Source organism: Rhinatrema bivittatum, chromosome 2 (genome assembly GCF_901001135.1).
Source record: "Rhinatrema bivittatum chromosome 2, aRhiBiv1.1, whole genome shotgun sequence".
NCBI lineage: Eukaryota > Metazoa > Chordata > Amphibia > Gymnophiona > Rhinatrematidae > Rhinatrema > Rhinatrema bivittatum.
This window is the reverse complement of record NC_042616.1, coordinates 555789025-555808373: the sequence shown is the minus strand read 5'-3', so window position 1 is coordinate 555808373 and position 19349 is coordinate 555789025. Positions and strand designations below refer to the sequence as shown.

The window sequence follows — 19349 nt, the reverse complement described above, 5'->3', positions numbered from 1 at the left end:
AAAAAGCATAATAAATCCTATTCAAAATGTTGATCCACTGATTTCAAGACTGATAATGGCTGCTGCCCTGTTGCGGGCTCCACCGCTTCCCCTCTTTTTGCTGAACTCAAGGCTCACCTCCGATGCCGGGAACGCCACTCCCGCGGCTCTGCTGGGCCTTTGGGGCATCTGCCATTACTGGGTCATCTCGCTGCTGCCACGCGCGCACGCGAGGACGCGCATTATGGACGTACGGTCACCGGAAGTCTGGCCCCGCCTGGGCTAACTATGCCACGCCCCAAGCCTGATTTAACCAGCGTTCATCTGCCTTCTCATTGCCTTGCAACGAGGGTCGCTACTGTTAGTAGTTCTTAGTTGCGCTTCTGCTGTTCTGCTTTCCCGGTTGACCTCAGCTTGTTCCTGACTCTGCTTCTGCCTGCCACCTGCCATTGACCTCAGCTTGTTCCTGACTCCGCTTCTGCCTGCCGCCTGCCATTGACCTCAGCTTGTTCCTGACTCCGCTTCTGCCTGCCGCCCGCCATTGACCTCAGCTTGTTCCTGACTCCGCTCCTGCCTGCCGCCTGCCACTGACCTCAGCGTGTTCCCGACTCCGCCTCTGCCTGCAGCCCGCCATTGACTTCAGCTTGTGCCCGACTCCGCTCCTGCTTGCCGCCAGCCTCCGATCTTTGCCTGCACCTGAGACTGCATCGACTGGCTGTCAGCCTGACTCGGATTTGTCTTCCTTTACTCTCTGCCCGGTCTGGCTCTTTGCACGCTACAGACCCCGGTCCTGCCTTCAGCAGGTCACAGCCTACGATACGCTACAGACTCTGTTCCTGTTACCTGTCTGCTCCACTCCGCGGCATACTACAGATCCCGGGCCTGCTCTCTACTGCTTGTTCAGCAGGCTACAGACTCTATCTACTGCCCCGCTCTCGCCGGGCCTTCCTGTTCCCTGCTGCTGGACTCTGTGGATTACTCTTGCCCAGGCCTTCTCTATAGAGACTGTTACTGTGCTCCTAAGTCCCAAGGTTCTAGGACCCTACGGGCTCCTCCTGGGGGGTTCCTGGTTCCCGGGTGAAGACCTTTGCCTGTGGCTCCGACTCCCGACCTACTCTTCCCAGGGTAGTTCAGTTCAAGGGTTCACACCTGGACTGCAGCTTCCCAGACTGCAACAGCCCTTTCATATTTATAGTATAGACAAACTGAATTCCACCAAAAATGTACATTTATCATGAATGCATTTTTTTCCTGCAATTTACATATAACACAAGAATCTTTTGTTACAGAAAAAAGAGGTATAAAAGAGGTGAATATATTACCAATAAACAATAAAAAAAAAGAAATTGTTACACCTATATATTCCCCTTAATATAAAAGTAGAAAAGGGGGAACCAAGAAAGAAAAAGATTGATCTAAACCATGAAAAACAGAAAAGATATTTGAGGAAGCAATCACTGCAACATATCGATAAGCCGATACATGCAAGAGTATCCTCTAGGTATGGGAGTCCAAGAAACCCTGAAGCCGTGAAGGTTCAAAGAAAACATAATTGGCATTGAGATGTTTACAAGGATATCATAAAATAAACTAGGTGCCCTTTGACAAAACCTCTGATCTGATAGACAGAAATCTTTTCCTTCGATCTTGAGCCAACCTAGTTATATCATAATAAATCCACAATTTCTGACCATAAAATGTAAGTAATCTATTACGAAGATAATATCTAAACACGGTATTTCTATCAACCAGAAAAGCAAAAGACACCAACAAAGTGGCTCTATTAGTCATCTCAAACTCTTGCGATGATTCAAGAATGTTAGTCAAATCAAAGGTTGAATCTTGAGACTGATTTCCACTGATATCTTCTTGAACTTGTGGCAAAAAATGCCTTTGTAATAACAGGCATTGCTGCTGCAGGTATCTTAAGAACATAAGATAGATAATTCTTGAATGGTTCTGTAGGTGAAGTCAATTTAATAAAAGGAAATTTTAGAACTCTCAAGTTCAAACTTCTCAGGGAAATTTTAATATTTTCAAACTTTTTAGTGTAAATCAAATCATACTGAACCAAGCAACTTTGAGTTTTTTCAACTGAGGTGATACAAGATTCCAGGATTTCCATTTTTCCTCCCTGAGAGTGGACTTGATTTTCCATAACAAGAATTCGGTGATTCTTAGTTAATGAAGTAATAGATATTTCAAGAGAGACCAGAGCATTCCAAAGCACATTCAGTGTTATAACATACAGGACCTCCGACTTCCTCCTCAACTGTCCCCTCTAATACCAGCATCGACGGACTCACCCCCAGCAAAGCCGGCAGAGACTCTGGATAATCCGTCAGCCCGCAATGGGGAGGAGAAGGTGTGATCGGTGCTCTGGGGCTCAAAGAGATCTCCTCAGCCTGCAGGTTCGGTGTCTACTCTATGACTCTACCTGCAGCGGCACTCACTCCTTGAAAATAAGTTGGCGGTAGAATGAGAAACCCTTCAATCTGTGGCTGGTGTAAGGCTAAGGTAAGGGAGAATTGGAAGCAATCCCCGTAACCTTAGCCTTCTGCTTTTTGGGGCGGATTTTCAGAGCCCTGCTCGCCTAAATCCGCCCAAAACCGGGCGGATTTAGGCGAGCAGGGCCCTGCGCGCCGGTGAGCCTATTTTACATAGGCTCACCGGCGCGCACAGAGCCCCGGGACTCGCGTAAGTCCCGGGGTTCTCCGAGGGGGGCGTGTCGGGGGCGTGTCGGGGGACGGGCCCGAACCGTGCAGCGTTTAGGGGGCGTGCCGGGAGCGTTTCGGGGGCGGACCCGGAGGCGTGGCCGCGCCCTCCGGACCTGCCCCCAGGTCGCGTCCCGGTGCGCAGGAGGCCCGCTGACGTGCGGGGATTTACGCCTCCCAGAGCGAGGCGTAAATCCCCCGACAAAGGTAAGGGGGGGGCTTAGACAGGGCCGGGTGGGCGGGTTAGGCAGGGGAGGGGAGGGGAAGGTGAGGGGAGGGCAAAAGGAAGTTCCCTCCGAGGCCGCTCCGATTTCGGAGCGGCCTCGGAGGGAACGGGGCTAGGCTGCGTGGCTCGGCGCACGCCGGCTATACAAAATCGATAGCCTTGCGCGCGCCGATCCAGGTTTTTAGCAGATATGCGCGGCTCCGCGCATATCTACTAAAATCCAGCGTACTTTTGTTTGCGCCTGGAGCGCAAACAAAAGTAGGCCTATTCGCGGAGCATGAAAATCCGCCCCAAAGTGAAATGGGTTTAGCATTGCTATTATTTTCTTTCTAAACATCTTCTCAGCAAGTGAAAGTGATACTTGATTAAGGGCAGAAGGGAATGGGAACTAATCCAGCTAATAGAAGAATGTCTAATAAGTAAGTCAGTGCAATATAAAATGAATCCACCTTAGGGATAACATAGGTCATTGGAGGGGTAAGCTTACAGTCTGCTATGGCATTTAGGCCAATCTTGTAGTCATATTTACAAGACCTAAATCAAATGTGAAGATATAGTGGTGCAAAAAAAGTAAGTGGGATAATTTCTGTGAAAATATTTATAATTACCATTTTTTTAAATCACAACTGAATTGAAATAATGTACAAATATTTACCTTGCCATTATTCTTTTAGAAGAATTACTGTAAGACAAATATGAATGCTATCCATGAAATACAGATGTTAAGGTTATTGGACTGTTTAGGGTTCTACTATATATAAATTAGGGCTATGCATTGTTTATTTCATTTCATTTCATTGGAACCACATAATAAAAAAAGAAACCAACTTTTTTTTTTTGGAGTTTCATGTTAGTGCGCACTAAAGGGTAGATTTTATAGTGTGCCCACGCATGTCCATGTGCACGAGCTTCTCAGCACGCGCACATGGACATGCCGATTTTATAACATGCGCGCCCTACCCCCCTACCTAACCTCCCATCCCCTTCCCCTTCCCCTTCCCCTTCCCCTTCCCCTCTCCTCCCCAACCCCTAAACCCTACTTTTTTCTTTTTTTTTCCTTTGTTTCACAACTTACTTCAGCTCCTGAGCTGAAGTAAGTTGCACGCGCCGGCAGCCAGGCCTTTGGGACAGCAATCAATGACGCTGTCCTGGCTCGCCCCCGCCCCGCCCTTCCCCATCCAGAACATGCTCCCCGGCCCGACCCTTGGAAGAAGCCCAGCACTTGTGCGTGTACCGGGCTTTACACGCGTGGCCGGGCCTCTTCGAAAATTCTCTCGGCATGTGCAAGGCCCCGGCCACGCGTGTAAAGCCCGGATTTTACGTGCGCAGGGCTTTTAAAATCTGGGTGTATGTTCTGTTAGCGGACATTAACTGGACTTAGTGCGCACTAAATTGAATTTAATGCACACTAACTTGGATTTAATGTGAATTAAGTCCAGTCAATGCACACTAAGAAAATTTAGTAACTTTTAAACAGGTGCAAGAGCGACATATGTGCGCATTCATTGGCCCGTGCCTGCTGCCTTAGAGAATGCTGTCACACATACGCTTTGAATCACCCTGCCAATCTCGAGATTTCTAAATTAATATGAAATGTTTATCAAGAATTATAGGAAATGATGTGAAAGTTTTATCGTTGGTTCCTCCCGACACAGCCCCTTAGCGAAACATGGTCATGTTGAGGGACTGGAAGTATTTTCATTTGTAATCCTTGTGACAAGCATTTGTAATAAAACAGCAGCATTGAATAGAGACTTCTGTCTTAAATATGTTTGACAGAAAAATTGAATTACACATCCCCTCACCTTTAGTTTTCCCAACATTAAACAAAGACCATGGACACTATATAATATACATACAAAATTTTGTTGCTCAAGTAGTAAAATTCCATACCCTTTTTTGACCTCATTGAATTAAAATGTTTTTGCTCACTTAAAAAAAATAATTAAACTTATGCAACTAGTCCAGCCAAAGCCTCACCTGGGTCAGCTGCAGTGCTTTGCAGAAGGTCCCTGTTTGGAACCCTGAGTTGGGTCTTCTGCTCCCTGATGCAGTTGGAGATACTGCAGAGGCAGTGTTTACCAACCCCAGTGGAGGGAAACTAGGGAGGGACTTGTGATCATTGCTATAGGGTAACACCATGTGACTGGATTCAGGGCCCATGATTCCAGAATCTCTAAAGGAATCCTTTTGCATGATCCCTGGCCTAGGACTGTAATGCAATGACCAGGCTAGGTATGTTGGGGTAGGAGATATATAATGGGGCAAAACGTTCTGGGTAGTAGTGAATGAAGATTCATGACACCAAGTCCCAGTCCTGGTTCTGATTGGCTGGAAGTACAAGCGAATTGCTGGGTTAAAAACAAATAACTAGTCAAGTCAAAGGAGCAATTCAGTCAGCTGTATAATGGGCACTTTTGATCATGGGTTCATAAAACGTATTGACTTTATACAAGAGAGCAGTTCATTCATTTAAATAAATTATATACTATATACTTTTTATACAATAATGTATTTATTTATACATTTTTAGTCCACTTATCTTAAAAACAAAGTGGATTCCAAATAAATATACTTATTTCAGAATATAAACAAATAAAACATAAAATAATACAACATAAAACAATACTTTAAAAAACATTAAATATACTCTATTTATAATGATATCACATGGGCAGGAACAATGATTGGTGGGAAAAATCTTGCACCTATAACTTTACTGTTTGTTTTTGTAAAATAAATTGTATGATAGCTTTCTATAGAAAGTCTTTTATTTTATACCTGTTTAAATAAAAACAATCTCGAACATATCTTTTGTAGGTATGAAAATGTATTAAGACATTGGAACTATGAATCTAGAATCTGTCTCTAACTTAAGAGAGGGAACAGAAGACCCCAGAACAGAAGAATCGTCATCACGACAACATTATGAACTGGTAGGAGCATGCCTACAGCCAGAAGATATATGTGTTTTGAATTTACCAGCTCACCGGCTGCACTCATACTCACTCCAGCACCCTTGTGTGTACCTGGGTGATAGCAGTGACTGGGAAACTAGTGAAGTACTGCGAGCACAGGAACTTGAGGAAATCAAAGCCAGAGCTACTCAGATGGAGAAGACTATGCGATGGTGGTCTGATTGTACAGCTAATTGGCGGGAGAAGTGGAGTAAAGTGCGAGATGAAAGAAACAAGGCCCGGGAAGAAGTAAGACAACTGAGATTGAAACTGGAGATGATAATGAAGGAACTGAGCATTCTAAAAAAAGAAAAGCAAGATTTGATAAATGAAAAGGAGCAGTTGAAAGCAGAAATCATCTGGGAGAAGAAAACTGATTTTCTAGAGGCCTGTCACACGGGAAAAATACATCAAATGGGTTTTCCAGAAGAAATATTTGAGAAGGATAGGATAAAGAATAACCAAAGTCCCATAATAGAAGAGGGCAGCAGAAAGGTAAGCACAGTTATACAATACTGTCAAACATTATAGTATATTTTGCATTAGGAATGCTTAGTATTTATTAGAGGTTGGATGAATTATATTGGAGAGGTTAAATCCTGCTGTCCACAATATATCATATTTAGAAAAAAGGAGTGGATCATCAATTTAATTCAACAGCAATATCTAATTCATGGTTTCCCAAACATTTAGCCAGTGTGACCCCATTTTAGCACTTGAAACTTCATATGACCCCAGAGAATGACCAAAAGAAATTAGCAGGAATGCAGTCTCCGTCTAACAATCACTCCACTCTCACCCTCCCTGCACTACAGCTGATCCCCTTCCTTAACATCAACCCCCTCCAGCTGATCCTTTCTCTAAATCTCCACCTTCTCCAGAGGACAACCTTCTCCCCTCCAGTGTACCCCTTCTCTCACCCTCTGCCCCTTCAGCTGATATGTTCTTACATTACCTCTTCCCTTTCCCTTACCCCTTTATCCCTTTTCACATCGTCTCGGCTGATCATCTTTCAACTCTAAGCCCTTCTTATAATTTCCAAATGAGATTCTGTCATCTTCTCCTTCTCATCCCTACCTCTCCTCCCCTCCAACCTTTCTCTCACAACCCTCCTAGCGGATTCCCTCTCACCACCAAGTCCTCTCTAATATCCCTCAGTCAATCTTCTGGCATTCCCTTTCTCTCAGACTGAGGGATAGAAGATATAAGTGAATCCCTCCTTACCTGATCCAACCCTCAAATGCCTCCTGCTTTAGATCCCCCCCTTTGCCAAACATTCCCCTAGCCAGGTGAGAGGCAACATTTTTCTTTAGACCCCAGGCCAAAGGTGGATGGCAATTGGTGGGAAGACAGGACAGACTCATGAGAGGACAGACTCATTTTTCTCATCAGTAGGTTCAATGATGGGTGAGGAGAGAGAGGGGCAGTGGCAATCTCTACTGGCCTATGCTCATTCAGCCATTCCCCTCCTCATTGTTGGTTCCAAACCCCATGGTTATATGCAAGCAGCAGCAACATTAATAATGACAATGAGCTCAGGGTCTGTGAGCTAGTGCAAGCTAGTGCAAGCTCACAGGCACAGTGGTATCCCTAATCTTGCCTCTTGCTACCAAGCAAATGGACTGTAACTGCAGGGCCTGTGAGTGCATGCAGGCTCACAAGCCACATGCTGACTTCCACTATTAATGCTGCTGCTGGCACCTGAGAGTGCTGTTGTTTGAGGTACTTGTGATCCCAGTGGTAGGTTTTGTGCTCCCCATTTGGGTCCCAACACTGATTGGGAAGCCCTGCTCTAATTCATATAATGATTTTTAAAAGTATCTTATATCAGACAGTATACAGACACTTGGTTTTATAATCATAAACATCTAAAGAATATTTTTTTTTTATAGCAAATCAATATATTTTCATTTTGTAAATGTCCTATGAAATTCTGTTTCAATTTATCCAATCCAAAACATGCCTCCATATTCTTATTATTCAATACCATCTACTGCTAAAACTTAGTCATTCAAAAAAAATATAAAAAATGATACATAAAAGGGCGGATTTTAAAAGCCCTGCTCGCGTAAATCCGCCCGGATTTACGCGAGCAGGGCCTTGCGCGCTGGCGTGCCTATTTTCCATAGGCCTGCCGGCTCGCGCAGAGTCCCGGGACTCGCGTAAGTCCCGGGGTTTTTTGTCGGGGGCGTGTTGGGGGCGGGGCCGATCGACGCGGCATTTTGGGGGCGGGACGCGGCGTTTCGGGGGCGGGCCCGGGGGCATGGTTTCGGCCCGGGGCGGTCTGGGGGAATGGCCGCGCCCTCCGGAACCGCCCCCGGGTTGCGTCTCGGCGCGCCAGTGGCCCGCTGGCGCGCGTGGATTTACATCTCCCTCCGGGAGGCGTAAATCCGTGGACAAAGGTAGGGGGGGGTTAGATAGGGCCGGGGGGGGGGGGGTGGTGGGTTAGGTAGAGGAAGGGAGGGGAAGGTGAGGGGAGGGCGAAAGAGAGTTCCCTCCGAGGCCGCTCCGATTTCGGAGCGGCCTCGGAGGGAACGGAGGCAGGCTGCGCGGCTCAGCGCGCGCCGGCTGCCCAAAATCGGCAGCCTTGCGTGCGCCGATCCAGGATTTTAGAAGATACACGCGGCTACGCGAGTATCTACTAAAATCCAGCGTACTTTTGTTTGCGACTGGTGCGCCAACAAAAGTACGCGAACGCGCATTTTTTTTAAATCTACCCCAAATGTATTTAACTGTAGTTCTGTAGATCTATTTATCTCTCTCTCTCTCTCTATATATATCTATATGTCTCTATACCTATATCTATATATCTATATCTATATATCTATATAAATATATATATAGATATATATATATATAGAGAGAGAGAGAGAGATAAGGGATGTGCAGAGGAACCATTTTTATTTTGGTTCATTCATTTGTTTTGTAGGGCACCCCCATTTGTTTCATTAGTTTGACATGAAAATAATAATTGTTATATTTATTTATTTATTTATTATTCATTCATTCATTCATTCATTTCACTTAATGGGGAAAGCAATGCAGACTATGTTGGGATCCCAAACTGGGATTTTCTAATAATTTCTAATAAACTGGTGGCTAGGCATCATCAGAAGGGTAAAGGCAAGCCAATGAAATAAGAACAAAAGTAGGATAAGACCAAGAGACAGCAAGTATCATAGGGAAAGGGAATTTAGAAGGAAGATCATAGACAACTGAAGGAACAGAGGAGACACCCTACAGTACCAAGAATGACTTGTAGTGGCAATAGCAGCAGTGGCACTGGTGATTATTAAAAACTGAAATGAAAAAAGCAGAACAATGCAGCAAGAACAGTAGCCATAAAATCCCCAAGGTGTACCCTGAGGATTGAGGCAGAAGAATAATGGTAACAAAAGCCTGAGGAGTGGTGAAGTAGGAATGCAAAGCAATGAATGACTAGGGCAAGACCAAGAATTGGCAAGTACTGTAAGGGAAGGGGATTTGGGCAGAAACTCAAAGTCAGATGGAGTGGGGGATACATTTCTCAGAAGGAAGGATATGGTTGATCTTATCAGAGACTAGCATATGCTGTTGTCAAACTTTGAAGATTAAGCCATGCATGTGCTATGTACACACCGCCAGCACAGTGAAACCTCTCATTAAATTAATTAGGATTTAATGTTGTGACTGACTGTAGAGCTAATACATGCCAATGAGCATTGATCTGGAAGATATACTGTCAGGAATCGTAAACAGCACATAGGCATTTAAACCAGCAAGGTGTGAAATGCATTGATTACAAGCAGTACAAAAGTATAGGCAATCCTTGATAACAAGACAAACAAAACAGAAAAAAAGGTAGAGTGAGAAGAGAAACTTGTATTTTTTCTTTTTTTCAAATATTTTTCTAGGGGGACAAAACATCCCAATATAATCAACCAACAAAAAGTGTGGGAGAACTAGGCTGGGATTATAGAGGGGTATAACAAAAAGAAGAACCAAAAAATAGTTGGCATAGGAGAAGTATTTTTTTCTTTTTTCACATTTTTTTGCTGGGGACAAAACACCCCAGTTTAACCAACAAACAAACAAGGTGGGAGATGGTTTACTAGGATGGGAAACATGGAATTGCCGGATCAACTCCTTGTCGAGGATGTTGCTTGCAGGCTCCCAACTATTCTCCTCGGGGCCAAATCCTTCCCAGGATATGAGGTACTCCCAGCGTCTTCCGTGCTTTCTCACATCTAATATATCCTCGACCTGATAGGTGATGTCCTCTTCAGCTATAAGAGGTTGTGGTTCAGGTGTCTTCTTCGAAAATTCTGATAATATAAGAGGCTTGAGGAGGGAGATGTGGAAGGCATTGTGGATGCGTAGAGAGGCAGGTAACTGTAGGCTGTAGGATATGGGACCCAGGCGCCGAAGCACTGCAAAAGGCCCAATGTAATCTAGATGCAAATCGGATAGAAGGCAGTTTTAGGCGGATGAAGCAGGTACTGAGCCATACCTTGTCTCCAAGTTGAAGTTGTGGAGCGGCTCAGTGGTGAGCCACTCCATAGAATCTTTTGGCCTTCGGTCCAGCCTTCTGAAGAAGTTCCTTGGTGTGCTGCCAGAATTGATGCAGTTCTTGTGCTGACACCTGGGCTGCTGGAGACAGTACCGACAATGGGATCGGTAGAGGAGGTAAAGCTTGTCGTCCATAGACGAGGCAGTTGAGAACTACCTCCTGGTAGGGACCAGGAAGAAACTTCCCCCAGGGGGCGGAGCACTGGAGGCGATAGAGGCTAGGAAGAGCTTCACCACTGGAAGCCCGAGGTTCCCCTGGGAGGAGCCCGTAGGGACCCTCCGCTTAGACTTAGGTGGGCTTTTCAGGGTTTCCTAGAAGGATAGAAGTCTGATGTGCCCACAGACAGAAGGGGAGCATGGTCAGGTTCAATACTGGAGGTCAGATGGAACAAGGAGGACCAGAATAGCGTAGGTGATGACAAGGCTAGGAACAGAGCCAGAATCTAGAGACGTCGTCAAGCAGGCAGAGGTCAAAGTCCGGGGCTCAGTCCGAGGAGTAGTCAGCAAAGCAGAGGTTAGGTTCTGGAGGTGAGACGAGGTCACAAGCAGGCCGAGGTCAGAAGACAGGCAGCAGGCAGACAAGTCTAGGAACAAGCTGAGGTCAGGAGGCAGGCAGCAGGCAGGCATGTCAAGGAGCAGACTGGAGTCAGAAGGCAGGCAGTAGACAAGCAGGTCAAGGAACAAGCCGAGGTCAGTACCAGTAAGACATTCTGAAGGTACTACCTGGGGAGATGGACAGATGAACAGGAACAGAAGGATGCTGGAGTACTAGGAAGCAGGAACAAGGCAGGAACAGAACTGGAACAGAAGGATCCTGGAACGAGACTTGGAACAAGGCTGGGGCAAGATACAAACTCCGTGACAATCTAGCATACACGCCGACCCGATTGCCAAGGCAAGGAAGTACAAGCAGGGACTTCCTTGTAACAGGGAATCAATCAGGGCGCACCACCACTCAAACACTTGCTGATTTACACTGGCTGCCAATTGAACAAAGAGTGCAATTTAAAACACTATGCACCATCCACAAACTAATCTATGAGGAAAATACTGACTGGCTAAACACTGCACTATGACTACATGTCCCCCAGAGAAATCTAAGATCAGCCAATAGAGCTCTACTAACCATTCCCTCTGTAAAGACAGCAAAACTGACACAAGTAAGAGAGAGAGCACTATCCCTAGCCGGTCCAATATTATGGAACACACTACCACTCGAAATAAGACTAATGAAAGATCTAAAACTCTTTAAAAAAAGTTTAAAAACATGGCTCTTCAAAAAAGCTATTCACAATGAGAGTGGGGAGTAAGGAATACTAGTGGACAAGAAAGAGAATTCCGGCACACTGTTAAAAGTCAACAAATAGCAGTTATCCCTCCTTTATTATTTATTATTTTTTCTCATACCTAAAGATTAATTTAAGAGTACAGTATTCTCATATGGATATCCTATTATTAATATAAATGGAATTTCCAATCCACAATCCAAATAGCGTATATTATTTGATTCATGAAACCGAAACTTTATTGGCACCTACTAGCAAATTTATAATCCTAACCAGACTTATTTATGTGCCTATCTGAAAACCATTGTGATGGTTTACAGATATGTGCCTATCTGTAAACCATCTGTTTACCATATGTGCCTATCTGTAAACCATTGTGATAGTAGTAAACCATTGTGATGGTTTACTACTAAACGACGGTATAGAAAAGGTTTTAAATAAATAAATAAATAAATAAATAAATAAAAGGACCCGCCCTTGGTCCTACAAGAGGCTGGATGGTCCGCGCGCGCACGTGTAGGGGCATGGCCAACACAGCCGAGGACACCGAGCTCCGGCGTGAGGCCTGGTGTGCAGTGGAAGGCCCGGCGACTGCCTCCGCGGGACGCCGAGGCCTGGAAGCGCTTGCAGCTGTTACTAGGGAGGCCAACCCGGGATCTGCCATGGAACCATGGAGGTGAGCAGGCCCATGCACGGGATGGACGCGGACGGTATGCGTAACAAACTACAACAATGATCTCAGATTTATCAGATTGAAGTTTGTTCAATGTTCCTTTAACTCCCAATTTATTGTGCCAGCTCATCCCACTGAAGGTGGTTAGAATACAGTCCCAATAGTTTATCAGAACATAGTCCCAGATTTTATACTCTTCCTAAATCCTCTTGAATCAGTTAACTCCTTAGGCAGCACCTGGTGGGTACCTTACTCTCCTCTATGTAATACTTCAAGTAGCAGCAACAAAATTCTTGTTACCATTACTTTGTAACCTTTAGTTTCTTAGCCTCTAATGAACTTCTCCGTTCTTCGGTTTCTTTCAGTATAAAGGACTCCACACTCCCAATGGTTTAGTCACAGAGTCCCAGGTATCAAGGGCCATCAGATCCAAGTGGAACAAAAATAGTCTTTGAATACAAAAAGGGGTAAAATGAAGCAAGAAGCAGGAAGGGAGGAATAAAATTGACTTGCCTCCAAACAGAGGAGATAGTATAAAAAGACAATTACTTCAAAATGTGCTTCCTCTGTACTATGAGGGCACTTTCATGTCTATCTTCTGAAGGAGAGATAGCACACTATGGGTTTTTCTTACCCCAAATACAACCTCAAATACTGAGATGCCCCAGTCCATTGCAACAAGGAGGACTGGCTCTCACAGAAGGATTCTCAAAAATTGGCTTAAAAGGGTCCAAAGCAAGCTTAAAGGCTGGATAGATGTGTCAATGGATGGCTGATCTCTAAATGAGAAGACTTTCTTACTCCTTTCCCATAACTTAGGAAAAAATTGTACGACAGGCGGGAGAGATCTCCTGCTTCAACAAAATCCAAACTAAATCCATGAGGATAGATGGTGCTTTGAGATGATAAACAGCTATGACACACCATCTGCTGTTCCCACATGGGGGAGAAAACCCCAAATCTCTCTCACTAATTTCTACACAGAATCTCCCTAATCAATTGGTACACTCCTTTTAGTTAGGGAAAACAAAGGTTCTCCACAGATAGAAATCCTATGTGTGCTGGGAATGAGTACAGTGATTGGGATCGTCTACCATCCACCTGGCTAAAACGATCAGATGGATAATGAAATCAGGGAAGCTAACAAATTTGGCAGTGCAGTAATAATGGGAGATTTCAATTACCCAAATCAGAGAAGTGCAGAGCATAGAACTTTTAGTCCTGATCAAAGAAGATAACAATCATTTTATGAAAGAACAATTTCTAAATTTTTATTGCGGCAACTCCACTGCATAATGTTAACACAGCAAGCAATTTTCAAGGTGCCCCAACACGGACCCGTGTTTCGCCGGTGGCTGCATCGGGGGGACCAACAGGAATTCAATCAATCTGCAATTTTAAATTAGTTAAAGATCAGGACAACAAACAATGGACTAAAGCCGATGTACAACTTAGAACAGTAAAAATCAACATTCCTTGGTGCAAGTGTTCATAAGGTGACAGGGAGTGCATTTACCCTTCGTACAACCAGGTATTTTAAAGGCAGAGTTTGGGCGCCAAATTGCAGGTGAACAAATCACCTTTCTCGCGGGAACCAATCATCGGTTCCCAAGAGGCATAGCGCACCAGGTAGGTACACAGACGGGCAACCAGTGACAGTATGAGAAATAGAAAAAAACTTTTAGAGAACAGATTAGGAAAACAGATGCCATTCAATCTCCCAATTTAATCCTTTCGGAGACACAGTGTCCAAAGTAAAAATCCATTTTTGTTCTTGTCGGCCCAAAAATTCTGTATAATTACCACCCCGGATTGGTTTAGAAACTACCTCAATTACAGCAAACCAAAGGTCAGCGATAGTATGGGAGGAACTTATCCAGTGTGCTACCAAGGGTTCTTGATCACGGGACGTGCGAATATTTGAACAATGTTCAAAAATTCGGGTTTTAATTTTTCGTGAAGTTTTTCCGACATAGAGTAAAGGACAAGGACATTTAATCACATAGATGACACCCTGTGATGTACAGTCAGAATTAGATTTTAAATAGAAAATTCTATGACTTATGGGATGTTGGATAAATGAAAGGGTCTTCGTATGGGGGCAAGCTGTACAGTGACCACACGGACGGTGTAAATAATCTCCAGAAGAGGTCGCATCAACCCTCCCTTGATATGCATGTACCAATCTATCCCGTAAATTGCGCCCTCTACGAAAGGTAAACCGAAGAGAACCCTGGAACATTTGGTATAAAGATAAAGAATGCCAATGTGTGCGCACAATTTTAGTCACTTCCCGACTCAGAGGGGAGAAGGGAAGGATACAATTATTAGAGGGCTCTGATGGAGAGGACTGAGGTAAGAAGAGTAAATCACGGTTCACATATAATGCTCGATTAAAAGCATTCCGAATTACTTTACTAGGGTAACCTCTAGCCAAAAAACGAGAAGTCATAATTTGTGCCTGTTTCAAAAATTCTTCACGAGTAGAACAAAGACGCTGTAATCTTAAAAATTGACCTGTTGGAATATTCTTACGGAGATTTCTTGGATGACAACTATCAAAGGCTAATAAGGTGTTCCTATCTGTTATTTTACGAAAAATAGTGGTGTGAAAAGTATTATCTTGGACAAAAACCAAAATATCCAAAAAAGCAATAGATAATGTGTCTATAGCAAAATTAAACTGAAGGTGTTGGTTGAGTGAGTCTAACCAATCTACAAACATTAGAAATTGAACATCAGTGCCCCGCCAGATAATAAAAATGTCATCTATAAAACATACCCATAATGCTATATGGGTGGACCAGTGCGATGAGTAAATGTAAGTCTCTTCGAATTTAGCCACATACAGGCACGCAAGGCTAGGTGCCATAGTGGCCCCCATCGCTGTGCCTTTGACTTGTTGGTAGAACTTGCCCTCAAAACAAAAAAAGTTTTTAGTAAGAGCAATTTCAGCTAATTTCAAAATGAAAGATGTAGAAATACGGCAAGGGGCAGGACGAGAGTCCAGGGCTTCTTCAATGACTCTTAGGGCTTCAGACTGCGGGATGTTAGAATATAGAGATACTATATCCAATGTAACAAAAAAGAATTGATCCGATGGAGGAGACAATGAATCCAAAATAGAAATGAAGTGAGAGGAGTCACGAATGTATGATTTAATTAAGGGAACCAATGGTTTTAGAAAAAGGTCCACAAAATTTGAAAGTGGCTCAAGTAAAGAGCTAATCCCGGCCACTATTGGGCGACCCGGTGGATTCTCTGTGCTTTTGTGAATCTTCGGAAGAGTGTATAAAACAGGAATAATGGGATACTCTATTAGCAAAAATTTACTTTCACGTGGTGTCAACATTTTCATATTTATTTATTTTATTTAACATTTTTTTCTATACCGACCTTCATGGTTAAAAACCATATCAGGACGGTTTACATCGAACAGGGGAAAATAACTAGATAAAGGAAAAAAACAAAGTTACATTAAAACGAGTACTGTGAACTTGGAAGCTTAGGAAGCTAGAAGAAAAATATAAAGTTAAGTTGAAGGGAGAGAAACAAATTCCGGACTAGAGGTAGTCCAGACTAGAGATAGTCCATATGTTAGAGAAGGTATCCATGCTATCCAGGTATTCAGAGGAGGGGAGGATCCATTAATTATGAGTAGATCACGCCTAATGTGTATCCCAGGGTTCTGGGAAGTCTTGGCGGAACAGCCACGTTTTGAGTTTTTTATTAAAAATTAGCAGGCAAAACTTCTTACGAGACGAGAACGATTACCGGTCGGGTTTCGTTTATCAATGGCTGTCAAAATCCTGCCAAACTTATCCGAAGAAAGTGTCATTCGCCCACGATTCATCAGGCGATTCATCGGGGGAAGAAGGCAATCAACAGCGTCCCAGAGATCAACCCGTTGCTTCAACTACGTCAGACTTACCTGCCTCTTCACGTTATGCCTCAGTCACTGCTTCTTTTTTGGACTCAGGCCAAAAACCTCCAGACTCAATTCAACTGTCACGGGCGGAGTACAAACCTTTACGTAAAATTCCTAATTCAATGTCTGACAAGGTATGAGAAGACAAATTAAACACTGCAGTGGGTTCTACTGCCAAGGGTCCACTGGAGTCCGAGTGGCTCTGGTTGGTCGCTGGGTCTGAGTGTTGCCTCGAGTGCGGGACCGAGTGGTGTACTCCGCCCGTGACAGTTGAATTGAGTCTGGAGGTTTTTGGCCTGAGTCCAAAAAAGAAGCAGTGACTGAGGCATAACGTGAAGAGGCAGGTAAGTCTGACATAGTTGAAGCAACGGGTTGATCTCTGGGACGCTGTTGATTGCCTTCTTCCCCCGATGAATCGCCTGATGAATCGTGGGCGAATGACACTTTCTTCGGATAAGTTTGGCAGGATTTTGACAGCCATTGATAAACGAAACCCGACCGGTAATCGTTCTCGTCTCGTAAGAATTTCTTATATTTCCCGGTTTTCAAATCAGTCTTAAACTTCGAAAGGTTGTCCTGAAATTCACGATTCACAATTCAACCGTCACGGGTGGAGTACACCACTCAGTCCCGCACTCGAGGCAACACTCAGACCCAGCGACCAACCAGAGCCACTCGGACTCCAGTGGACCCTTGGCAGTAGAACCCACTGCAGTGTTTAATTTGTCTTCTCATACCTTGTCAGACATTGAATTAGGAATTTTACGTAAAGGTTTGTCCTTTGTCCCTACAGTGAAATGCAATACATTTGATTTACAAGTCCACTTACAGCGGTTTTACAGGGTATTATGGTTAAAATCTTTTTTTGCTGAATTTCCACATAGCCGCGATGAATCCTTGGTTCACGTTAAATCTCGTTGGACCCCTCCTGGCCCGATTGATCCTCTTATTTTGGCTTTTGAGAAATTAGTGAAGCAAGATGTGAGGACTCTCGCTTCAGCTCACCATTTTACATACTTTAATCTATCTAAGGTTGAGTCACGAGCTATAAAGAGTTTAGAAGGTGATCCTAACATTGTAATAAAACCAGCAGACAAGGGGGGTGGGATTGTCATACAGAATAAGGTACAGTATGACACTGAGATACATCGGCAACTGAGTGATACTGATTTTTACTGCCCTCTTCCTGATGATCCAACTGCCCATTTAAGATCACTGATTGAACCTGTAGTTCAACAAGCTTTAGATATGAAAATGTTGACACCACGTGAAAGTAAATTTTTGCTAATAGAGTATCCCATTATTCCTGTTTTATACACTCTTCCGAAGATTCACAAAAGCACAGAGAATCCACCGGGTCACCCAATAGTTGCCGGGATTGGCTCTTTACTTGAGCCACTTTCAAAATTTGTGGACCTTTTTCTAAAACCATTGGTTCCCTTAATTAAATCATACATTCGTGACTCCTCTCACTTCATTTCTATTTTGGATTCATTGTCTCCTCCATCGGATCAATTCTTTTTTGTTACATTGGATATAGTATCTCTATATTCTAACATCCCACAGTCTGAAGCCCTACGAGTCATTGAAGAAGCCCTGGACTCTCATCCTGCCCCTTGCCGTATTTCTACATCTTTCATTTTGAAATTAGCTGAAATTGCTCTTACTAAAAACTTTTTTTGTTTTGAGGGCAAGTTCTACCAACAAGTCAAAGGCACAGCGATGGGGGCCACTATGGCCCCTAGCCTTGCGTGCCTGTATGTGGCTAAATTCGAAGAGACTTAAATTTATAGATGACATTTATAGATGACATTTATAGATGACATTTTTATTATCTGGCGGGGCACTGATGTTCAATTTCTAATGTTTGTAGATTGGTTAAACTCACTCAACCAACACCTTCAGTTTAATTTTGCTATAGACGCATTATCTATTGCTTTTTTGGATATTTTGGTTTTTGTCCAAGATAATACTTTTCACACCACTATTTTTCGTAAAACAACAGATAGGAACACCTTATTAGCCTTTGATAGTTGTCATCCGAGAAATCTCCGTAAGAATATTCCAACAGGTCAATTTTTAAGATTACGGCGTCTTTGTTCTACTCGTGAAGAATTTTTGAAACAGGCACAAATTATGACTTCTCGTTTTTTGGCTAGAGGTTACCCTAGTAAAGTAATTCGGAATGCTTTTAATCGAGCATTATATGTGAACCGTGATTTACTCTTCTTACCTCAGTCCTCTCCATCAGAGCCCTCTAATAATTGTATCCTTCCCTTCTCCCCTCTGAGTCGGGAAGTGACTAAAATTGTGCGCACACATTGGCATTCTTTATCTTTATACCAAATGTTCCAGGGTTCTCTTCGGTTTACCTTTTGTAGAGGGCGCAATTTACGGGATAGATTGGTACATGCATATCAAGGGAGGGTTGATGCGACCTCTTCTGGAGATTATTTACACCGTCCGTGTGGTCACTGTACAGCTTGCCCCCATACGGAGACCCTTTCATTTATCCAACATCCCATAACTCATAGAATTTTCTATTTAAAATCTAATTCTGACTGTACATCACAGGGTGTCATCTATGTGATTAAGTGTCCTTGTCCTTTACTCTATGTCGGAAAAACTTCACGAAAAATTAAAACCCAAATTTTTGAACATTGTTCAAATATTTGCACGTCCCGTGATCAAGAACCCTTGGTAGCACACTGGATAAGTTCCTCCCATACTATCACTGACCTTTGGTTTGCTGTAATTGAGGTAGTTTCTAAACCAATCCGGGGTGGTAATTATACAGAATTTTTGGGCCGACAAGAACAAAAATGGATTTTTACTTTGGACACTGTGTCTCCGAAAGGATTAAATCGGGAGATTGAATGGCATCTGTTTTCCTAATCTGTTCTCTAAAATTTTTTTTCTATTTCTCATACTGTCACTGGTTGCCCGTCTGTGTACCTACCTAGTGCGCTATGCCTCTTGGGAACCGATGATTGGTTCCCGCGAGAAAGGTGATTTGTTCACCTGCAATTTGGCGCCCA

General features: G+C 43.7%; 1 protein-coding gene across 2 annotated transcripts in view; it reads left to right on the top strand.

Moving 5' to 3' along the window:
• Positions 1–19349, top strand: part of CCDC102B (coiled-coil domain containing 102B) — an 810362-nt gene that overhangs the window by 76434 nt on the left and 714579 nt on the right. For both annotated transcript variants that reach the window (XM_029590911.1, XM_029590910.1), the window contains exon 2: positions 5740–6371. In XM_029590911.1, coding sequence (XP_029446771.1) covers positions 5769–6371 — 603 coding nt within the window. In that variant the 5' untranslated portion in view covers positions 5740–5768. The remainder of the gene's footprint in view (positions 1–5739; positions 6372–19349) is intronic.